Source organism: Euprymna scolopes, chromosome 36 (genome assembly GCF_053919585.1).
Source record: "Euprymna scolopes isolate OS-2025 chromosome 36, ASM5391958v1, whole genome shotgun sequence".
NCBI classification, from domain to species: Eukaryota; Metazoa; Mollusca; class Cephalopoda; order Sepiida; family Sepiolidae; genus Euprymna; species Euprymna scolopes.
Window position 1 is genome coordinate 51221556 of NC_136517.1, and position 26263 is coordinate 51247818.

Sequence of the window (26263 nt, forward strand, 5' to 3'; positions counted from 1 at the left end):
AAGGTCAAGATACACCTGAAGAAGGTCGGAAGTGACATTGGCCGAAACACATAAGATTAACAATAAGATGATAACAGATGGCCAAACAATGCAAATGATACATAAAGACATTAATTTATTTATTTTTTTATTTTTACCTTTTAATGGTTTCTCGTCTCTACATTTAGTCTCTGTGCAATGGGTCTTTCCGTTCTCTGAACAAGTGCAGGTGTTGCATCCATCTTTAGACGGAAACACGTGCTCCGGTTGGTACACGTGACCATCATATAAACACGTGACGCCAACTTTGCCTGACAACGACATGGCAACACCCCTCGAAGCTTCCTCTGAAACAACAAAACAAGCAAAACATTTCAGAAATAAAGGAATAACAATTATTAGTTGGGTTGCTTATCCACGACTCGTTTCTCGATTCTTTTTCAGCAACTTCCGAAAAAGCTTATGAAATGCGTACAGTTCCTTTATTAAAAAGTGGGAAATAAAAGATAAAGTTCAAGAAACCGTTCCACCTGAAACTTAGCATAAAACACTTAAAATGGTTCCTCACTCACCGTTGCGTGGTAGGCATGACTTCCGGCCACACTTCACTTCACCGCTGTGTGAGCATTTACACAAGTTGCAGCCGTCACTCGACTGGAAAGTCTCTCCAACTCTGTAGGTCTGTCGATTGTAGGAACACTTTTTCAGAACAGGGGCGCGGCTGGGCGTGGTCGTTTTAACTGTCAACTGAGCTTTTCCTATGTGAATTAAATTTAGCAAATAAAGTTCTAAGATCATGTGCCTACTTATTAAAACCAATAGAAAACACATACATACACACTCTCTCTATTTCTCTTTCTCTCTCTCTCTCTCTCTCTCTCTATATATATATATATATATATATATATATATATATATATATATTAAAAATAAAGACTCGTTTATAGGAAAATGCGAGCCTGAACAGTAATATCGTTAACATTTAAACATGGAAAAGTAAATAGCCTAGTTATTAAAATTGGGAAAGAAAAAGGCAAGATATTCTATTAAAAATATAATAAATTTATAACTTAAAATATTGCAGCATTAAAAAAATTTTCAAAATTCAATTAACATTATATAATCAATTCTTTATTAACACTGCAATATTTTAAGTTGGACGGCACAATCACGTTGACACACCGGTTCTCGCCAGATTACCGAAGTTGAGCCTGGTCAGTACCAGATGGGTGACCATTTGGGAAAGCTAGGCGCTGTATGTACATTCTGAGAAGGTTGGGCGTGGGGTCAGCACCCTCACCGTGTAAAAAGAACTCCTCCCTACAAAAACATCTACAAAAGTTGTAGATGGCCTATGCCCCTCCAGGGACTCTGGGGCTATGGATGGAATATTTTAAGTTATAAATTTATATTTTTTACTAGAATATCTTGTCCTTACAGTTTTAAAACTAGTCCTTTTACGTTTTCATATTTAAATCTTAATCATACCTTTTCATGCACGCATTTTTTCTATGTAATTCATGATTTTTCCGGGCTTTGCTTTCTCTCTCTGTTTCACTTGTTATCTGTGAATTATTAGCGACAGTACAGCTTAGCGACAGATCGGGACAGCGGTGAATTGATTTCTAATACAAACATTGGAGGTATGTGAATTTTCACGATAACTCATCCCATTTTATTAACGTAACATGAATTAAATTAATGTAACTATATCACACATTATCACTACTTATCCTCAGCAGCTGTGTTCCAAGCTCCACAATGACAGGTTAATTAATTTAGGTTCAAATTTTGTACATACGAATGTATAAATTTTAATATAATCACACACACACACACACACACACACACATACATATATATATATATATATATATATATATATATATATATTATAAAGTGTAAAAGACAGGGTCTAAAAGATCAAAGTCTCAGTAAAATATATTTAAAGGTGCTGTGCTCTGATTATTGCAGTTATGACAAGCTCAATTACCTAGAGCTATATAAATAGAAAAAGTGTGAAATTATTAATCAAGTTCTCATAGTACCTATTTAGTATGCCTCCCCACGGGACAGAGTTAGACACCAGGGTCGTTTTTTAACGTGGAGAAAAGGTACAAAAATAAAAAAAAATGTCTCAGTCGTGAAGGACTGATCCTCCACCGAAAGAGAACAAGAAATGGAAGTACAGCAGCTGAAGAACAGATACTACACTTTAATCTTGACCATAGTAGAACACATAACAAAATCATATTTATATGTACGATCGTTTCGGAAACGATGTCTTTTTATTCATTCGATATTTTCAAATAAAACATTGCGAAAAAAGTAAAATATTTTGGATATCTACTTATATCTCGATGATTTTATCTGTAAGTATCGAATTAATAAAAGGATATCGTTTCCGAAACGATCGTACATATAAATATGATTTTGCTGTTTCTTTCTATGAGAACTTGATTGATAATTTCATACCCTTTCTATATATATAACAAAATCTAAATTTATAAGCGATAAAAATAAACAGTATAATTAATCTAGGGATTATGGCCTAACGGTTAAGGCACCGGACTGTGGTAAACATGGTCTGAGGTTCGATCCCTAGAAACAGTTGAACTACGCTGACGTGAGGTAATGACCTCGAAACACGCGTGTACGTAGATTACTGTTTTAAAAATAATAAATAAATAAAAATGTTATATACGTCCAAAGGGTGACTTTCTAAGTAAATAAAAAAATGAGCTCCGGAGCCAATATAAACCGTATGTATCGCTTGAAAAAATAACAATATATATATATATATTATATATATACTAGCAAAAATGCCCGTCGTTGACTGGGTTCAAAAACAACCTACAGAAAATGGACTCTGATTTATGAAAGTATGATAGGTTATGAAAAGAAGGGTAGTAAAGAGATAGCTTCGAATTTGGGTGTATCAAAACCAAAGCAAAATATGATGAAAGTAAAAATAAAATAGATAAACCCCATAATTTATTATACCATACCTGTTCACACTGAAACACTTATCACAATATTCTGTGGATCTATATTAAAAAAAAAAACTTGTTAAATTTTGTGACATATTTCCATTCTATGGAGGTCAGGTGCGAACGAACACCCCATAATTTTATTATACCATATTTCTTCAAACTGAAACATAATTATCCAAGTATACTTACGCAGATAGATATGAAAAGTCTTTATTAAAGTTTGTGCCTATTTCCATTACATGGAGGCCAGGCGCGAACGCAGACCCCACAATTTTTTTATATCATCCCTATTTAAGTTAAAACATTCTTATGTACATCTATATCAAAAACACTTGTAAATGTTTTTTTTAAGTTTTAAATTTTTTATTTCCATACTTTGAGAACCAGTTGCGAACGCAGACCCCACAATTTAAATTAACCACCGTTCTGCCAGATCAAACATACCCATTCCTGTGACTCGATACATCTTCTATCATTATATGTAATCAGTTTTTTAAAATAATCAACCATATAGGAGCCTATTCGTGACCACACACACACACACACACACACATACACACAGACATTCAGCTTTATATTATAATATATATGTGTGTGTGTGTGTGTGTGTGTGTGTGTGTGTGTGTGTGTGTGTGTGTGTGTGTGTGTGCGTGTGTGACAGAGAATATGTTGTAGTAGAAGAATACCTATTCTGAGACGGATAAAATAAATTCCTTGAACACAGATTACTAAATGCTATTGCTTCAATCATTTTTAAGGTATTTATACATAAATAAATGCAATACATTTGACGGAATGTTAACTCGGCTTGCCGCTTCCATAGTCCGCACTTAACGCCATTTATGCATTTAATTTTATTTAAAAAATCAAATGGCAGTTGCTTACCTTTCGATTTACGAAGACACGCTTTATCTGTGCAATGGATTCGACCATCATCGGAACATGTACAGGTATTGCAACCATCGGACGACGGAAACACCTGGCGGGGTTTGCGCATCTGACCATCATAAACACACGTTGCACCAACATGCAAAGACAGCGAATCTCCAACAACGTTCAGCTCACTTGCTGTGGAAAAAGACAGAGGTCAAAGATTTCGATAAATAAAAATTGATAGTTTTCTTAGTGATTTTTTTTTCGAACAGTTTTCCTAATAATGATGCGTTATATATTCGTTGTTGCCAATCGTCAAATATTTTTTTAAAAGTTTATTTAATTTCTAAAAATCAAACCTTGTCATTCTCTCGATTTATACACTCGTTGGCGATAATAAAAACACACACACACACAGCTGGTTATAAAAATATTTTGTTTATTCAAAATAACCTTTTCGGTTTTCGAATGACAGTTTTAACAAGTGTGCTGGCATGCGTGGTGGGGGTGGGGTTGGAGAAGAATGTGTCGCTGCTCGTCATAGTGATCGCTCTCCCTTCGTTGTTGTCTGTTATCTCTTTTATTTGAGCAGATAACGCCAACATTCCAACCATGTATTGTCTTGAAATGCGGATCGAACTTGCTGATTCAATCTCCGATGATTCTACGTCCCTTTTGACCTCGTTGACGTCATCTCCCTGGCCTCCGCATCCAGACTTGTGACCGACTTTTGTTTGACGTCACTCCAAGGGATCTGGATTATTCAGCAATACAAAGGTTAAATTACTATTATGGTTTTTGTTGTGTTTTTTGCATATTCAATTTAAACTGTCTCTGGTTCTGTTATTTATTTTTTTGTCGTATGAGTGTAACGTGGCCGTTACGCTCGAACTATGTCCGTTAAATTTCAAACCTCTCTCGGACCCCCACGTCGTTTGGTACCGTCGAAATGAACAAACAAACAAAATTAATAAATAAATCCGACTCGTTTTTTTTTTGTTTTTTTTTTCTGTTTTAGTAAAACGCATTTATCACCATTACCTCCCAAACAATGCCCCTTGTTCTGTTTTTTCTGTTTATTTCCGCCACCACCACGGGGCCAGGCGTCCATCTAAATCGGTATGGGCTTTGCTTCTCACCATCACGTGATATTCTTTTTTTATTTCTTTCTTTTTTGCCGCGCAAGTACGCACACCCTTCCTCATTTGCATATATGTATTTTTTCAGCTATTTTTGCTAATATCTTCTGCTGATATTTGCCTACGCGCCTTACAGGGGGGGGAGCAGGGGCAACGCACGTTAGAAAAAGAAAGAGTCATATTCAGAGAAAGATTGGAAATCAGAATATTCCTTTATCCAGGACGTCAATAATGCGAAACAGTGAACAAAAATGAATACAGTTTTTATAAAAACGTTCCAAAAGTTAAAAAAAAATTTTTCGAATCTCACTGGACGACAATGGATACTTAGCGGTGAGTAGTATTGTCGGCCAACAGATCTGACGTAAATTGACAGGAGCAAGTATTATATGAGCTAGAAAAAATCAGATCTGGAACAGACGTAATTGTGATGGATGGACCAGGTAAGTTAGTACGCAAACGTTCAAGGACTGTTTGCTTATCTTGGTTAGAAGCAAACGAAGAATAAAAGTACTATTTTGATATAACATCATTATCCTTTATTCAGGGCTGATAACTCTGTCCCGACTAAAAAAGAAAAAAAAAACATTAATCGAGTTATTTTCCGTACACGAGTAATATCAGCTTTATAACTAATTTTGCAACGCCTATACTAATAATAGTAAGTTGAAAGTATTTATTTTTTTTTTTTTCGGTTTTTTTTTTGGTTAAACTGATTATTAGTAGCATTCTCTTAGGTGTCTTTGCACAAATTTATCATGAGTTTATGAATATTGTAAAAATTGTTAAATGGCGTTTATATATTTTGTCATTATAAACATTAATAAAAAAAAAAATAATGAAACTACATTTGTATTAAGATTTCACCATCATCATCTATATATATTAATACCGTTGTACCTTTAACGTACGTACGCACTGTGTCACAGTCTCCAGATTATAAATTATTCGATCGGGAGATCCTATTTATTAAAAAGGAGTATAGAAGGTGATGCTACGAAAATTAAATTAGTATTTAGATACGATAATTTGATGTTTGTAGTATATTATCCCCTTCTACCCCACTTTTTTAATAAATGGCATCTCCCAAATGTCAAGGAGCAATGTAAAAATAATTTCATTAAATAAATGATGTCGATTTTGGGCCGTACGTGAAACTAAAATATACCTTCTTAGTTTTTTGGTTAGGATCCAAGGGTAGTATCTGTTCTGTCTAAAGAGGGTAGAATAATATCGTGGGGTTTCCGTTCGCGCCGGGCGTCCATACAATGGAAATATGTCACTCCTATAAGGGTATTGGATATAAACCGTAATAACAATATATATTCTGACACTACATTACCCAGATTACTTAGATAATTATTTTTTACAGTTTTAACAAAATAAATACAATAATATTGTGGGATGTCCATTCATGCTGAACGTCCAGCAGCAATATATCACATATGAAAGATGACGCTGTGGAATTTCCACAGGTCCCGTTAGTCATAATATGAATCCGCAGATTCTATTGTTGGCATTGCTTTCCTCGATATTTTTCTAGTCAGAATTATTTCTAGAAAGGCATCGGGTACATGCGGAAGGGACCATGTGAAGACTGTACACATACTATGTGAAAGTGATTCCTGTGGAGCGACCTGGATTCGCCGTGTCGTTTACCACTAATCATCGTCACCTCCTTATTAAGAGCTAAAATGAGAGTATTGATAAAAGTATGAAATACTCACAAAGACAAAATCGCAGTTTAATAATTTTGTGTATCAAATGTAATATATATTTGCCTTCCACTTTCGTGACGGTCCTGGCTATGACCTTAAACTATATTCGATGGTGAGGCCCCAGCTTGCGGGCTTTGAGAAGTGTGGAGTCACCCATTGCTCCCAGGTCCACTCTGACCCGGAATGGTAGTACCTGTTAGGGTTTCAACTATGGGTTAAATAGAAACAGACTTGAAAAAAATATATATTCTATTCAAAATTTTTTCTTCAAAATCACTGGATTCGGCATTAAATAACCTGAAAAGGGTTGATATGCCGTAAAACAAAAAAACAACCAATCCACTTTCGTGAGATCTCTATAGTCTCTCTATATTAAAAATAACATTTGATGATCATTTTACGTGTTTCCGTGCATGTGTGTGTTTCTCGTCTATATTTGACTCATACATTATTTTTTTTTAACTTTGTTCCTCGTTTTTATTTTTTTTTTCATTTTAGTTTCTAAGTCTTTTTCAGTTAATTATTGAAACTAGTGTTTCACTAGTGGAAATTTCACAGGAAACACATTCATATGTAATATATTGATGTTGGTATTCTGTAGATGTTCAGTGTAAATGATAGTATTGTACTCTTTTGTCAAAACTGCAAAAGTAGTTATCTAAGCTAGCAGGAACACCTGGCGTAGCCTTGTCGGAAAATGCGCTTAAATATGATATTTTAATTCTTGCAGGTGCCGTTTATATATTATAAAGTTGCGATTTAAAAAATAAAAAACATATATATATATATCCATGTGACTTGGATGCATCAGCTTAAATCTAAACCGAAACCAAAACTTATGAAATATAATCTTATGAAGAATTCTTGATAAAATTATTTATGAAAAAAATAGATTACTAGAGTGCCATCAGCTATAATCGAAACCGAAACCAAAACTTATAAAAAATTCTTGGTAAAATGATTTATAACAAAATAGATGACTTAAGTGCCACCAGCTATAATCGAAACCGAAACCAAAACTTGTGAAGAATTTTTGGTACAATTATTTATGACAAGAACTGGAAGTCCATAACAATTAAACGACAGTCACTCGGATGTAAGCGATACAAACAAAATAAAGAATACACACGATATCCTATTAATATATAGATAATAAAAACAAAAGCTATTTTTCTTCATTATTTTTAAAATGTCCAACAGCGGTTCTATGCTCAAAGGCATTTTTTTTAAATCCACCATTGGATAACCTCCTCCCCCCCCAAAAAAAATGATCTGAATTGGTTTAGTCTGTTTGCCTGTTTCAAATTTAAATGCGATATTGTTTTTCAGCATACCCGAAAACCAATAAAAGTCATTTAAACAGTGAGTGCTAAGTTGCCGTTAAAGTAAACACGGCCGATAGCCATTAGTCGTGTGCTCTCGTGTAATGAATGAATGCGTGAATGTAGGATTGACATGAAATTCTTAAAGATAAACTAAAATGACCGAAAAATGGGCTGAAATGACTTAAATAAATAAAAGGTAAATGACTTAGAATGACTTTAATGAACTTATGGATGAATTGAATGCTTAAAAAATAACTGGAATCCTTCAAAACCAACTTGAATGATCTGGAGAATGACTTGAATGGCTTTGAGACTGACTGGTTGTTAAGTGGGTGATCATTTTACATTAAATTAATGCAGAAAAGTGATCCCCCACTTTATATCACAAAGTTCCAAACATAAGTACAGCATATAGTAAGAACAGATACTACACTTTGATCTTGGCCAAAAGGCCAAGAAAAGGGTATTTATTTGCTCCCCCATCGAACAAATTAGACAAAGCTTAAAAATCTAAGAACAGTATCTATTAACAACAGACCTTTGATCTTAACCAAAAAGGCCAAGCACAAAAGTGTTACGGACAGACGGACCGACAGACCGACGGACCGACTTATAGAGTCGTTTGCGCGCGACTAAAAATACTCATATATATATATATATATATATATATATATATATATATATATATATATATATTAGTCCTCGTGTGAAAGCGCAGGACAAAAAATGTTTTAAATAATAATAGAATAACAATAACAAAGTCTTTCGCTAGCGAGGACTACTATTGAGCGTAACCAGTTATACACCCCTTTTGAAATTTTCGTCTCTATTTTTCTCGTTATCTGCTGAATATTTTTAATGAAACCTATATGAAATATGTTCCTTATTAAATTGTAAAGATTTTCTATTCTGAAAGAAGTTTAAAAAAATTTAATCTAAAAAGTTATTTTAAAGTTTTTGTTTAAAAAATTCAGATTTTCTCATTATTCAGACATGTATGACAAAGAGGGAGTTGCAAAAAAGAGTCGTGGTATGAGGAGAATTACAAACTGAAACAGCGAATATTCAGACCTGTAATAATACAAAGAGGGGTTGCAAAAATGAGCTGTGGTGTGAGGAGAAATACAATCTGAAATAGAGAGTACGAGAGTTTTTATAAATACACACAAAACCACATTCATCTTTTTTTTTAATCCAAATTAATAAATTAAATAAAATATAATCTTAAAAAGATAAGATACAAGTTAGAAAAGCATTTCATCCAAGGCATGAAAATTGTAAAACAAAATGTTTTTACTATAGGCTTTAAAAATAAAGGTACAAGATTCAATTTGAAATTTATTTATCTTCAAAGTGTACTTTTATACATTTTACAAAGTAAGGTATTAAATTTTTATACTTTACTTTGTAAAATTTATAAACGTACACTTTGAAGATAAATAAATTTCAAATTGAATCTTGTACCTTTATTTTTAAAGCCTATAGTAAAAACATTTTGTTTAACAATTTTCATGCCTTGGATGAAATGCTTTTCTAACTTGTATATATATATATATATATATATATATATATGAACAAATGATTAATAAAACATGTTAAAAGACATCTTGAAAAAGAGTTAAAAACATATTTAATTTTTAAAAAAGAAAGCACAAGATAAGTGGATAGTCCTTAATCCGCGGAGTTTCGAAGAAATACTCTCCTTCTACTCAGAGGGCAGGAATTAGCAAAATGCAGGATCGGATTTTGCATATAAAAGTATTTAATGAAACTACAAGTAAGTCACAGATCTTACTTGGTTAAAAAAAGGGTGAGGTAAGGGGAACAGGAGGCAAAAGAAAATGATAAAAAGATTTCACATGAATGGATAGTCCGGTGAAGGGTAAAAATCCAAAAATGGTAAATCCAAAACAGTCGAATTTAAAATTTCAATCCAATGGGTAAATTCCAAATGGTCCAAAATAATCCAAAAGGCAGAGTTCCTTGGAAAAAACCGCAAATGGAATGAATTCCAAATCATTAAAAGAAAAGCACTGGAGATAAAATTTAAAACACGTATGTCAAGGCTGGATGAATCAAAAACGTTTTTTATTTTATATATATATATATATATATATATATATATATATATATATATATATATATATATATATATATATATATATATATAGTAAAAATTTTGATGTTGAAAATTATTAAAATTGAAAAAAAAAACTCTATAAACCTGTGAGGAAGGTATACAAAATGTAATAAAAAATCTTTGCATCTTATAAACGGTTTTCTTTTGTTTAAAATTTACAAATTTTAAAAGGTGATTCCCAAAAGCATCTTTTCCATTTTATATATATATACAGGGCGGATAAAAAATATGTAAACTTAGCTATAAAATATATTTATCCATTTTTTATATACTAGCGGGGATACCTGGCGTTGCCCGCGTGTTTGGAGGTCTGGGGGTTAGATCAAAATAAAATGGAAACTAAAGAATAAGCGAACATAATAACCATGTTTAAATACTAAATAAAAAACAGCAAACGTGATGCAAAATAAAGAATAATCGAAGGATGTTAAAACTTCTTAAAAAATTTTGAAAAACAAAATAAACAACGAACGTGATGGAAAAGAACGAGCGAAAAATGGCGTAAATGACCCTGTTTCAATATTAAAACTTTAAAAATCGACAAAAAATATATCTGATATCTCGGCTCGAACGTGCAATCTTAAGATAACGACGCTACTACCACAACGACTGATTTATGACTGCGTGAGTGAAATTAGGTTGTTTTTTATATTTAAACTAATTCAAGAAAGAACTTTTTTTGCTCATGAGTGTTTGGCTAAATTGTCATGAAGGAACGATTTTTTGCTACCCCTCCCTGTAGGAAAGTGCCCAGTTGAGGGTGAAGGAATTAATGGTGGGGGTCAATTTTTCGATATTTGTCGTCCGAAGGGTCCAGCTTCAAAATGATACCGATCTCGTAAAAATCCGTCGCTTCCGTCGAAAATTTTAGGCATACATACATACATACATACATACATACATATATACATACATTTCAACAGATTTTTCCCTTTATATTAGAGAAGATGTCGCATATAAAATAGATAAAAACTTTGCTGCTATAGATTCATCTATTTACCTATATTCAAGGGACATCTTTTCTGGCTGCATTTTACTTTCCCATCAATCGTACAATTGCAGGAATTGCAACCATCATTTACCCGGAATGTGGTACCCGTTTGAAATGTTTGTCCGTCGTAAGCGCAGAATTCTGGAAGCGAGAGCTTCGGTGGGAGGCTGGTGGTGGCGATAGTTGTAAACGGAGTTAATGAACTGGTACTTCCTGAAAGTCAAAGAAATGATTTATTTTAAAATAATCGGTCAAATTGGAAGGCATCAGAACTACAATGAAATCAAATCCTCATCTTGTCTCAGAAAATATATTGCGCAAAATTGTTGTTCATGTTGAATTCTTCTAGCGCACGGAAATGATTACTTCATAAACTTATTTACCTTGTATCTCTAACTAGCAGGGTGCCCCGACGTTACCTGGGATTGAATGTTTCACACTCCTATATTTTTATTGTCATTGAAATCGATGAAATAGACCATTTTTCAATCAAATCGATGGATTGCATGCTCTAATTGAAAACCATGTTGATGTAGCTGGAGAAAACTTCACGTGCCTCTCGCAGTGACTAATTCACAATATATTGTTGTCTACATTGCACTGTAAAGAACCTACTATTGATTTTATAACATTTATATATATATATATATATATATATATATATATATATATATATATATATATTAGACCTCTTCAAAATTGACCTTTTTCTTCAAACATATGGACACTGATATTATTCCTATTCTCCAAGGTCTAAATTAGCTAAATATACCAGTTATTGTGATCTTGGACCTTGGCTATGCCTGCCTCAAGAGCCATGTAATTTTATTGTTGACGTTTTTCAAAAACGCTGCAAAATTTGGGATATTATGTCCTTATTTTCATTGTAGCTATCCAGAGGTCGACTTGGATTTAAATGTAAAAGTCAAGTGTCATGCTTCAGTTGTGCTCCAAACAGAAACATTCATTTCGAACGCACCCTTGTCATATCAAAGAACCTACTGTTAATTTTATATGTCTGGCTTTACTGCTTGTGCGGTGATAATGAATCTATCTTGCACTTAACTCATCAGAAGAAATAGCAACTACCAATCCATCAAAAGGAAATAGAATGCGATTGGGCATGATTATAAAATCAGAAAATTGAAAGAGAAGTTGCGAATACCTTATAGCTATCCTACATTACGCTATTTTGAACTTTATATCATTCATATATATATATATATATATATATATATATATATATATATATATATATATATATATATATATAAGAGTTTTTCAAAATATACAATAATTTTTGCAGGTTAATGCAGTAAAGCTTACTACAAATATGAATTTAATCATACTTTTATCAAAAAAGTTATTGGACGATTCCAATATTTTTACCGATTCTGATATAATAACCGCTTCCGTATAAAATTTCCGATTCCGATACAATTTCCGATTCCGATTCTGATTCCTTATAAATGTCTAAATGTTTAATTATAAACGATATTTTCCGCCCGATTACCGTAAAAACACACATATTCAATGCGTATATATGTTCTCGAACGTAAAACACACTTGCAGGTTGTAATGTATAGATGTTAGTTTTACTGGTAGTTTAAAATCAATAAATATTTATTATTTTGAACATAATCCAATACAAAAAAATGAACTGATTTTGGCATCGAAAAATAGGCACCAATTTTCCCTATTCTGATGCCGATTTCGATACTCCCGAAAGTTCTGATTTTTCTGATTCCGATTAATTTTCTCTGCACTAATATATATACTAGCAAAAGTACCCGCGTTGACTGGGTTCAAAAAACAGCGTACAGAAAATGGACTCTGATTTATGAAGTATGATAGGCTATGAAAAGGAAGGGTTGAATTTGGGGGTATCAAAACCAAAGCAAAATATGATGAAAGTAAAAATAAAATAGATAAATCCCATAATTTATTATACCATACCTGTTCACACTGAAACAGTTATCACAATATTCTGTGGATCTATATTAAAAAAAAACCTTGTTAAATTTTGTGACATATTTCCATTCTATGGAGGTCAGGTGCGAACGAACACCCCATAATTTGATTATACCATATTTCTTCAAACTGAAACATAATTATCAACATATACTTACGCAATAAATATGAAAAGTCTTTATTAAAGTTTGTCCCTATTTCCATTCTATGGAGGCCAGGCGCGAACGTAGACCCCACAATTTTATCATACCATCCCTATTTAAGTTGAAACATACTTATCAAAGTATTCTTATGTACATCTATATCAAAAACACTTGTAAACGTTTTTTTTTTTTTTACATTTTTTATTTCCATGCTTTGTGGACCAGGCGCGAACGCAGACCCCACAATTTTAATGAACCACCGTTCTACCAGATCAAACATACCCATTCCTGTGTCTCGATACATTTTCTATCATTATATGCAATCAGTTTTCTTTTAAATAGTCAACCATATAGGAGCCTATTCTTGACCAGCCACACACAGACATTCAGCTTATATATATATATATATATATATATATATATATATATATATATATATATATATATATATATATATATAATGTACACGCACACAGGCATTTTCACTTTTATAGATATACTAGCAGTTCTGCCAGGCTTTGCTCGGGCTCTATGTACTGTTCATGACTTTATGTGCGTATATATTTATTAAAAAAAGAGTGAATATGTACGGTAATGCCTTTATGCCTTTCTATATAATGGGCCTCCTTAACTACCAAAGATAAATATTGGTAGAGACCGCAGACGTCAAATTTTTTAAAACTTTGACCCCAATTTTGACCCCTGACCATTTATTGTTTTGAGCTCAAATTCAATTAAAATGTTTGGCGCATGTCCAAGTAACCTACATCTAAAATTTAAAGTATTTAGACCCAAAATTGGTGGAGGAGTTTGGTAGAGTCCTCAAAGGTCAACTCTGTAAACTTTGACCTCTTGGCAGCCAAATTTCCGCCCAAAAACTGATTAAAAAGCTTGTTGTATGTCCCAATACCTTCAAATGTTTAGACCAAAAATTGGCTTAATAGTCTGCTAGACATCGCAAAGGTAAAATTCTTTGAACTTTGACCCCTTTTGGAAGCCAAATTTTCTGAAAAAAAAAAAAAAAATTTAAAGCTTGCCCTATGTCTGAATACACTTTATGTAAAATTTCAAATATTTAGACCAAAAGTTATCTTAGTAATTTGGTAGAGACCGCATGTAATATTAAAACATTACTTTTATTCCGAAGAGCACCATTACCATCATCGTCCTAACCTACAAAAGGAAGTAGCTAAAATTTCATCCTCTCTATACCGAGACCTATTACGACATCATTCTACACTGAGTACATTTATTCTTTTTCATCCTTTCTTGCGTGTTGACCTTCATTAAATGACTACCGATTTAATACACAAACGCATATTCTTACGTCTTACATCCGATACAAATAATGATTTCTCCCTTACAAATATGCGGCGCCACTGATTGGATGGGAAGTATTCATTCCACAATTCCAGCATTCTGTTACTCAGCCATAAAACGAACACTACGAAACTAAGTCAGGACGCCATTTCTGTACGTACACACTATTCTTACATTTTATTTACATATATTCCAGGACATTTTCCCGCTGAAAATACTGTTATATTATACTGTTTATCTGTGCAAATATTACACTCCAAAACAAAAATAAATAAATACATTTTCTTCTTCATAACACGTAAGTTACATTTGCCGTATGCTTATTTGAGAATCCATTAACGCGTTTTCGACCACGTTTTTTTCTTCTTTTTGTAAGATAATAAGTTTTCGTACTGTACTTGGTTTTACTTTTGGGTACACCGAAACTTTCAAAAACAAAACAGATAAGCAAAGTTTTTTTTATATAGTTCTGGTGTAACGTTTAACCAAACTTTTCTTTTTTACAAGATAATTATTATTAAATTATGTTGATTTCTTTTTTATGGAGTGGTTCTTAACATGAGGAGGTTGGGGAGGGGTGTCTATTCTTACATCCGTTCTTAAAATGGGGGAAGGCGGTCCAAAAGCCGTTCTTTACATGGATGAGTTGGGGGTGTTTATTTCCAAAGCCGTTCTTAACATGGGGAGTTTGGGGGTGCATCTCCACCCACACCATGCATCTCAGATCTTCTTTTGCACACGGCCTCAGTCGTGAAGGACTTTTCTTGTTAGGACTAATGACAGATGCTGCAATTTGATGCTGCAATTTGATCTTAGTCCATAGGTCTCATATTTTCAGGTTTGCGAAAAATTATTTATTATTCTTATTGGGGCTTTGACTCAATCCATATTGTGAACGAATGCCGAATGTATACTGCACTTTCATACTGGCTGTGTAGGCCTGATAGTCTAAGGTTTGCATAAAGTTGCTAAAATACTAATAAAATAATCCATGGAAAATTAAAAAATAAAAAAAAGCTTTAAATACAAACTTACTCGAATAATGTCGTGGGTGTTTTATGCTTTATAATTTGGTCATTTTAGCTCCAAAATTTTACATCCGGGTAAAGGCGGGCAAAGAAGGCGTATAAGTATATCATATTAGAAATAAAATAAATTCATGCCGACAGCAATTATGAAATTACTGGCTGTGACTCATACGTATGTGTTATATTCATAACAGTTAAGGATACATCTTCGACAATAAGTCTGACAGAACCTTAGTTATTTTAAAGTAGGAAATGATCTTGCATCTATCGGGCTGAGATATGGTTCTGTTAGGCTTTTGAGTGGAGTAAGTTTATTACGTATTGGCTGAAGCGTCCATACCTGGGGATTATAGACGGGGCTGCCAAGGCAATTTTAGAGGGAAGAGCGCTCTTTTTTTCAGGGGGAGTTGACTTGATACTGTCCCACCTTGCGATCTTACATCACACCTTACTGCGGGGAAAAAAGAGTACATACCTACAGATGTGTTATTCAAAAATAATATGATAAACGTTTTTTGTTTGTTGTTTTTTTTTTTTTTTCATTTTGGGGACTTCACCTTTGGTTTCGTTGTTATTTCGGAGACAATTATGGTCGGTGCACACCATGCGTCCGTCGTCTGCACAGGTGCACATGTTACAGCCGTCGACCATCTGAATCACATGCATCGGTTTGTATACACGACCCTCAAATGAACACATGACGGGAACGGCAATATCAACTGGTTCGTCATATTGAAGCTTTTCTAAAATTATATATAAAAAAAAATGATTACGATAATTTTACCAAAACTCGGCCGTATCCATCAAAGCGACCCACGTTTACATATACAGTACAACCCCGGGATAAGGCATTAATAATTAGTAACAAAATACAGTACAGTATATAATACACATGTATATAATCAAATAACATTATAAAGATTACTGTAAGGCGGGGCAAATACCGTAACCAGGGCCCGGAAAATATCGAATTCCACATCGTAACCTTAAAAAACCTGCTTATGAGTTGAGAAAACTTCTCAAATGCATTTGTGATTTTAGGCTGTATATAATTTGGTCAAACTTCGACTGTTTCTTTATTATTGGAATTTCTTTGATTATCGATTTTCGATACTGATTGGAGGTATTCCGATACAAAACCTATTTAAGAACTCTCCTAGAAACAGGAGGTATATGTGCATGTTTTTTAAGAAACGAACTCCCACACAAAGAAAATGCGTTATATATATATATATATATATATATATATATATATATATATATATATATATAATGGGTTAATAAATTCCAACGAAAGAAAGATGTACCCCACCCTAAAGGAAAAGAAAAAAACATTAGCAGAAAGAGATAGCGACTACAGCGAGGTCAACGTCTCCCTGGACAAGCCAAATAAAAAAGCAATAAAAATTCAGCATACCAATGAATAATAAACACTTACAAGCCTCCACCCCTTGGAAAAACTTCAAACTAACTACGAAAATCGCCATTTTTACACATTTGAAAATAATTTCTGACGAGGACGCATCACAGACCGTCTGAAACGCGCGTAAACGATTTCAATGACTTAAAAACATTATTACAATGATCCAAACATAATTCTCAATGAAAAACCAAGACACGGAATAATAAAATAATGTTAAAAAATACACATTGTTGGTGACTACTCCTTTATTTAAATATATATATATTATATATATATATATATATATATATATATATATATATATATATATATATATGCTGCATGTACACCTCCATGATTTCGATGTTAGTGGTCAAAATTGGCAGTCTTGCTAGTGTAATTGATAACTAGAGCTGACGAGGGAAACTTCATGCAGATCAGAAAATACCAAGACATGAACTTCGTGGGTTCTGTGTAGGGTCCAAAGAAGATTTTTCAATTTAATAGGTCTCACTTTGTAAACTGGGCTCCAACCTCTGTCCTATCGCCGCAAGGTTGCATCTCTGTGCCTGTTTTACAAATATTTTAATTTAACGTGCTTTGATGAACTTGTTGCACTTGTACCCCCTCGACGTACATATCCCCGACAAACCCGCTTAGCAAAAAAATCTCACCCTTTTAGTGTTGAGGTCCCTAAATGTCAGAAAGCTTTCTACTCTAATAGTTTCTTCTCTCGAACAGCTAAACCTTGGAATTCCTTTCCTGTTACCTGCTTCTTTTACTGTACTGATCTGCAGAAGTGTAAATGTATCGTAAACCAACATCTTGTTAATCTTTCTTAAGCATGGTACCAAATAGTAGCCCCTAATGTCCAAGTGGCTATATGCCTTGTTAGGCGGTGAACGTGAATAATAATAATAATAATAATAATAATAATAATAATAATAATAATAATAATAATAACTGCTGATACGTTGGTCATACTCATCCTCCTTCTTCTCACGATGATAATTTACTATCAAGATTTCCGGATCATGGCAAGGTTTTCTATGAGGGAAAGGCTATTGTACGGTCGCAAATCTTTTTACAGGGCTTTGGTGAACATCTAGAAGGAGTCGGCATTAGGATCCGTCGTTCTCTGGTCGTATTTTTCTCTGCGTGTTGCAAGCAAAATCATGGCATGCGGTAAACAGCAAATGAATAGAATGAGAGAAGCAACGTTGATCCTTTATATGTTTGGGGCAAAAATTTCCGCATTCAATCGCTGAGCATTGCCGTCGGGTGTAGAAACCTACATTCTTGCAGTTTTATCGATTCTACGATAAAGAAGTTTTCCCATGGAGACGAGACGACCTCGAAGCACAATCGTCGTGATATCTCTGCAGAGGTTCGACCTGCTTAACAACAGTATCAGCAGCAGCAGCACTTAGAACATATTAGGTCGGTGCAAAAGCTGTTGCAGATTTAAAATTTTGTATTGAAAGTGAAAAAAAAATTCTTTTTAATCTTTATTCAGAAAAATAAAAAAATTTGCTTTCTATATCTTAATTTTGTAACTTGATTCCATTCGTCAACACGCTCATAAATTCCTCACTTGTAAAATCTTTTAGGCGTTAACTCAAACACATCTCGTGATATTAAACTAATGCCGTCTAAACGGTCTTGTAATTCTCGAAATAAGTGATAATTTGAGGGAGGTAGGTCAGGAGGATATATGTAGGATGGGACAAGTGTTTCTAACGAAATTATCATTGGAGATCGTTGATCAGTAGTGCTGTGTGATGACGGGCATTATCATAATGGAAGTTGGCTCCTTTTCTCTTGACTAAAGAATGTCGTTTTGGGGTCAACATGGGTGAAGCTATTACAGTAAAAATAGGAATGATGCTTTAACAATCTGAAAAAATATAGTCATAAACAAGTGAAGCATGCACGGTCCAACGTGAATTCACAGTGAATGAGGCATAAAAAATGACTAAGTTCAGCATCTCCCCCACCCCATTTAGCTTCAAAGACCCCAGGGCATGTAAAATCCTTGTGAAAATGAACAAACGGTGCAGTTTTAGGCCTCAATATATGTAAATTTGAGTTCTGCACCATGCAAAAAAAAAGAAATGACTAAGTCTATCATTTGACCCCCCACCCCCGCTCATTTAGCCCTCAAAAGTCCCCAAGGCCTTAACATATTTAAATTTGATTTCAGCACTATGCAAAAATGGTAAATAAACATACACAAAAAAAATTGGACAAATATGGTAAAACAGTCCCAAAAATGGAGTGTTTTTATTAGCCCTAAAAGAGCCCCTGGGACACACCCAAGAGTTATCGCGAAGTATTGACAAACATAATTATATAGAAATCAGTTAGTTACAACTTTTCAGAAAGTTTTATAAAAATCCAAGGCATTAATTTTTTTTGTTTTTAATAAGCACGAAAGTGTCAATTTTAGCCATTTTAACCCGAAAGGCACCAGTAGGGAGGCAACCGGAGTTTTCCCGGAAAATCCGTTCTGTAACTTTTTTATTTATATCATGTTTAATGTTTGTGCAAATTTAAAAAAAAATTCTAAGGCGTAGTTATTGAGAAAAGTGTGGACAGACGAACAGACGAACGGACAATGGTGACTTTACAGGTTCCCCTCCTTTTGTCGGGGGACCAATTAATCATGGTGATAATATTTCAGTAATAACAATATGCATAAAAAAATAAATAACAATGGTTTAAAATGCCCTTTTCTACAAACTGGCAGACTCGTTTGCAGAGATAGATCCTCCACATACCTGGTTTCCGCCGACAAGCCTTTTCCGTGCATTTAATTGATCCTTCAGCTGTACACTTACACGCATTACAATTATCCGTCGAATTGAATACGTCGCCAGCATCGTACGTTTGATCATTGTAGGAGCATTTCACTGGGGATGTTACTAGTGAAGACACACAAAGAAAAAGAAAAAGCCAATAAACACACTATTAGAAACACAGTAACGATATTAGTCAACTCGTCTTAACATTTTTATTTCGCTTTCTTCAATTAGATCTGTTTGCGCACGGACATGCGCATTCTCATGACAGTTTTCTGAGCACTACTACAGTTTTCTGAGTAGTTATTCTGTTTATGTGCTCAGTGCTTCCAGAATTCTTATTTGAAACTAACAGAAGAATATGAACAAAGATAGAAAACTAATAGAGATAGCAACGTTTGCATTTAGGCGTCCAAATATTATATGTAAATAAGGGACTATGTTGAAATAACGTTATTATTTAGAAAGTCATTATTCGCATGGGGAAGGGGGCTTTGTTAACTGTTGTGCACTTTCACCTAAGCATTTGATAAATAAATGAACAAATTTAGGAGACTGGAACACTCGCTGGGAGTTATATTACGTTGGAGTTTAATATCGGGAACTAAATCTCACCAAACGCTGTTCGCTGCTGATTTTAATTAGGGTATTCTTCTGGTTTGCTATGTCGCTAAAATGTCAACTTTCTTGGAGTATTTTAAACGTTTGGTAGGGATTGATATATGAAGTCAACCTCAAAGATGAAACTTCAAATATTTCTGATTTGCGTGAGATTTGAGACATAGTTTATAGCCATTAATTAAACCAGATTATTGAATTCTGATTTCTTCTTTTAGATCCTTTAAGCTAAAACCCAATTTTTTTTAGGCATTTTAAAATTATAACCATGTAATAAATACTGATCATCGTTAGAAAAAGGATTAACCTTTTACAATTACAAGAAGCCTCTCCAACCATCGATAACCATGACAAATAGCACCCTACCTGAGAATTCTTCCTTCAAACTACATAACTGGAACAAATACATTAAGGACATTGCGAAGGCTGCTGCAAGAAAGGTGGGGTCCCTCTATCGTGCTAGAAAACTGTTCACACCTGAGAGTATCCTGTACCTCTATAGGCCACCATTCGCCCATGTATGGAGTATTGTCGCCACACCTGGGCGGTGCATTTATCATTAGTCTCCCCCTCTTGAATAGGGTCCAAAAAAAGAGTATCCAATCTAATAGGTCCCACTCTGTCAACTAGGTTCCAACCACTGACCCATCGCCGCAATGTTGTATCCCTGTGCCTACTTTACAATTATCTTAATGGAATGTGCTCTGATGAAATCATTGCACTTGTGCACTTTCGACGTACATATCTCAGACAACCCCGCTTTGCAACAAAATCACACCCCTTCACTGTTGAGGTCTGTAAATGTCAGAAAGTTTTCATCTCAAACAGGTTCTTACTTAGAACAGCTATACTTTGGAATTCCATTCCTGCTACCTGCTTCCCAAATTGTACTGATATGCAGAAGTTCAAATGTAATGTAAACTAACATCTTAATCTTTTTGGGCATGGTCCCAATTAGTAACCCCTTACGTCCAAGTGGCAATATGCCTTGTCTGGAGTGAAGGTGAGTAAAACAAAAGGATTCTAGACATAAGTTTTTCGAAGTATTCTCTTAATAAGTATATAAATATAACGGAATGAAGATCCATTTTATTTAACTGTGGAATAACCAGGTTCCGTTTGCTGTCTTTTAAGTGTTACTTGCATTTTTTTTCTCATGTAAACCAATTCATACAAGGCATGATGCCGATTGGAATAAGAAGCTACAAAAAGCTAGTTCTGTATCATAGCGCGGATGTGCGTATATAAATGTATGAAAAATGACGTCACCTGTGGAGAGAATGACTCTAAAAAAGAAACACAACGATCTCAAAAGAGACGAGATAACGTTCAAAATCTCGGGAGAGACGTGGAGACCGTTCTACATCACGTGAGTGACGTCACGGCTGTAACGATGGAGAAATAAATGTGGTTGTACAAACCAAAAAGCGAGTTGGAGTTATTACCTGTCCTTTTTGTCCACTTTCCAACTGAGGCCAAAACATGTGTACAACTGTACAACGTACTCTCAACGTTATCAAGGTAAAAAAAAAAAAAAAACCCTAGTCAACGATAAATGTTAGTGGAAATAGATTCCGACCTAAAAAAGCAACAATTCTTCCCCCTTTGTCAGAAACATCGCTCATGGCATGTGATGATTAAAGGACAAAATAAGTAAAGCGAGATTTACGAGGTTGTCTAAAGTAAAATCAAGGTTTATTTTTTTAAAATCTCCTTTCATATTCTATTTTTCGTGTTGTCATTTGTAAAGATTAACACAAGAACTATACCAAAATGTGTCACGTTGTGCTTCGCAAGTTCTTTATGAGCAGCACATACAAATGCCTGTAATATTCTCCAAATAGTTTTATGCGTAATGTTATTTCTTATAGTTATGTGCCATGAAATTATTTTCTGAGTTAAAGAAGATACCATGCTCTATAAAACTAAAAATCACAACTTTTTTTTGATCAGTGGGTTTTTTTTTACAAGAGAATCACCACTTATCAAGGCCCGAATGCCACTCGAGGATAAGGGTGATTAGGTGTATGGTAGTCATCAGGGCAGCAGCGTAGTAATCGTTAGTAGTGGAAAATTAGTATAATTTGATTATTTAAGGGGACGACTCAGCAAGAACTTGTTTACATTGGACTTGAAGACAACCATATTGTAGTCAGCTAGAAACCAGACCAGTGAAACAGAGTTCCACAAACGGGCAGTAGTCTTAGGAAAAAAGCTTTGTTCATAGAATCCACGTTTAGATTTATACGCAGAGAATGGGGGAAACTGTTAATAATGGTTGTAACTAGATGAGTATTTTTTGTGAAAGTTTGGCAAGGTGGACCAAAGATTAGAGCTCAGACGAGCACTTGCCATGAAAATAACGATAGAGCATGAATAGGCTATCAACGTCTTTTCTGTAGGGAAAGAGGTTGCAAGGAATAAAAAAGAGGATTTAGCATTTCTAGCTTGCTAACACAGTAATTCTTTTACATGCAGCGGGCTCCTGGCTGGTGCCATGCTGAGAAGCAAAGCACAAAACGTCCTCACTATCCGGTGTCAGTCTTTTCCTTTTTTCTGATTGTCTGACCATATTTATGAAAACGTGTTCTTGTTGTTACACATCCTTTTAAAACAAAACTAAATGATTATTTTACAAATTTAATTACCGAGGTTAATGAATATCAAACTGTCAAAGCAAACTCAGTCTTTAATTTCCAAAAGCATCCGAAGACTTACATCCTACTATGTAGTTTATATTTAAATGACCCATTTTTATGAGAAAACCATTTTGTCATTGTCGTAGCTATTACGAATTAGTACATTGGTAACATTGTCGTTATCTACATTATATTTATCTTAGTCTGTCTGCTTGTTTGTTTGTCCATTCCACTTTTTCTCAGAAACTACTGGTCCGATTCAGTTAAATAGAAACCGACTTGAAAACAACAAATATTCTATTAAAATTTTTTTTTTCAAAATCTTTGGATTCGGCATGAGATAACCCGAAAAGGGTTGATATGCCGTAAAACAAAAACAACCAACCAACCAATCAACGGGCTATAACTGTTGCCCATTTTTAACGGACTAAAAGGTCTAGTTATTTTTAATAGCAGAGATATTATTTTCTCTAGTTCAAAACGGATAATCCCGCTACATGATAGAAGAGAGACGGAACCCCCCCCCCAAATATACATTGTTACCGCACGCGGTAGTCCGACTGCCACAACCGTCAAGTCAAGCGAACAACAAACGTAACCCGAACGCTTCTATCTATAACAACACGAACAATACCGTCGATACGACACCACACGGCCCCGAAAAATTCCGTCGACACGACCCAACACGACTCCAAACAACTCCGTTGATATGACCCGACAAAATGCGAACAATTCTGTCGATATGACCTAATACATTACCAGAGCAACTTCGTCAGTTACTTTCTGAACGACTTTGGCATTGTCATTTCCTAACCCTCGGACGATCTTATTTTCACCGTATTTGGATCCGACTAAGGCACTGACACATAATTATTGAGCGCTTCTGCGCATTCCCGTTATCTCAAGGGGAAGGGTGACGTAAGACTAAATATAATTACTATTTATATATAAAAAAAAACATAACATGACATAAGAATATCAACTTCCCCCCCCCCCCCCGCTTTTACATAGTCACACACGGAATGTGCATAAAAATAAACATACCTTTAAAGTTGTCCTTGCCGAGCTTGCAAACTTGATTCGTGCAAAGGATGGACCCACCGTTAAGACAACCGCATGTGTTACATCCATCGGCCGAGTTAAACATCTGTCCATTTTCATAAACATGACCGTTGTACGTGCAGGTGGATTGGTCAGATAACGCTGGAAAACACGATAGGTTAAAAACAAAAGACAAAACAAAATGGCTACTCATTTGAGTTTTTCTTGGTTCGACTTGCCTGTTTAACAACGTAACATTGGTTCATTTAATGTTGAAACACGTTGGCAATGAGTGATTCATTGATGCGGATTTGTTTTTTTGTTTTTTTTTCATTTTACAACTAATCAATCTGTGGCTCTGTTAGGTGTTTTACTACTGCTTTGGGAGACGCACATCATCGTTCAGGAAGATTAGGAAAAAACATAAGAGAAAATATTTGATGATCATAGTGCGCGGATGTTCCGCCTTTGCTCTCCCATTTTGGAGTTGAGGAGTTGGGTGTAACTGTAGAGCTGAATATACTAAAATAAATGTGAACATTCCGCATGCAATAAATTGTAAGCTATTTGGGTTGGTCAAAAGTTTTATTTGTTGTTGTTTTTTGTTTTTTTTTTAATTTTTCTGTTTTTTTTTAGGAAGGAAGAACCCAGTTATAAGGTTTAAATGCATAATCGATTTCATGCAATTCATTTTCAACGTTCAATTTTGAAATCTTGATGTAACGTTACACGTTTACATACGCGTTAAGATGTACACCCGGAGCCAACACGTTGTAGCGAAAAACGTCGCAAGGAACATATGACAAGTAATAACTTGACTCCTTTTTCATTTTTTTTTTTTTTGTAACAACGACATTTATTTCCGGGTACTTTCCTAAATAAAATTTGATCGTGCTTTTTATCCCTGATCTCTGTCATCTCGAACTTCATTTCGAAGTGCTCTCAAACGTGCTATTAGGCGTGTTCTCGAACGTACTCTTCTGTCTGTGCACACGTTCTGTTTTTAGTCTTTTTCTTTTCTCCTACCGTGAGGTTATTTCGTGCATGGTTTGCCATTTGCATACGAAAATTAGATCCAGGAAACAACAATTCTTCCTTCTTTGTAAGAAAAATCGCTTGTGGAATGTGAGAACTAAAGAACAAAATCAGGAAAACGAGAGCCACGAGGCTATCAAAAGTAAACTCAAGATCCCGAGACGATGATTTTGATCGTTACTGGGTTTTCACATTGAATAATCGGTTCACTTGTCAAGATACGATACATGCCGCGACTCTTAAGAGACCGTCCATTTAGTGTGCCTCGACTGGATGCCTCTTTTCAGGTTTTGTGAACTTAAATGATAAATAGCACAAATCAGAATTCAAAATTTTGCATATATTAGTGTTACAAAATTTTTAGCACAAAACCTAACTCGGAATCACCAGATGGGTTCATAGAGCGCGCTAATTACTCTAATTATTACAAAATTTCTCATAGCGACAATGATAACATCATTTTCTAACCAGTTCTCGTCGGATTAATTTACTTGAATCACTCCAGTAATATCATTTGTTTAAGAAAGCAAACTGAATGTTAAAGAAAGAGAGAGGGGGGAGTATAAAGATAGCAGTTTTGTAACATCAAAATGATCTTAATTTTTAAATAGTAATCCGAGACTTCATAAGAATATACGTCACAATCACGTTGACACACCGGTCATAAGAATATACGTCACAATCACGTTGACACACCGGTTCTCGCCAGATCACCGTAGTTAAGCAATATTGAGCTTAGCCAGTACCAGATGGGTGACAATTTAGAAAGGCGAGGCGTTGTATGTACCGCGAAGTAAAATACCAGGTTGAGAAACTGGTGCGGTCTATCCTTCTATCGAGGGTAGATGGGACTCTCTTAGGCGTGGTAGGCAACCCATCTAGTGATGGCATCACGATAAAAAAATATCCTTGATAACCCTGGCGAAGCATCAAATATTTAGCTACGGACAAGATTTGAATTACTCTACAAACTTGTGTAGTGAGTTCAATCTCGGCTGCGGCCGCGCTAGATGGATGGAATAAGAATTGATCTATCTTTTCCTCATTTTTTCCACCGTTACTATTACGAATATATTTCAGTTAGCGAGTTTTATTTTTTGAATAACT

At 34.6% G+C, this 26263-nt stretch overlaps 1 protein-coding gene and 1 pseudogene across 1 annotated transcript in view; both read right to left on the minus strand.

The window, feature by feature from the left end:
- LOC145260238 (uncharacterized) overlaps positions 1 to 26263 on the minus strand; it is a 64292-nt gene that overhangs the window by 21863 nt on the left and 16166 nt on the right. The window contains exons 5-11 of the mRNA XM_080118065.1: positions 24125 to 24283; positions 19803 to 19946; positions 16178 to 16363; positions 11168 to 11371; positions 3858 to 4040; positions 552 to 737; positions 138 to 326 (exon numbers count right to left, since the gene is read on the minus strand). Of these exons, the coding sequence (XP_079974191.1) occupies positions 138 to 326; positions 552 to 737; positions 3858 to 4040; positions 11168 to 11371; positions 16178 to 16363; positions 19803 to 19946; positions 24125 to 24283 (1251 nt within the window). The remainder of the gene's footprint in view (positions 1 to 137; positions 327 to 551; positions 738 to 3857; positions 4041 to 11167; positions 11372 to 16177; positions 16364 to 19802; positions 19947 to 24124; positions 24284 to 26263) is intronic.
- On the minus strand, positions 8351 to 8492 carry LOC145260802 (U2 spliceosomal RNA; annotated as a pseudogene).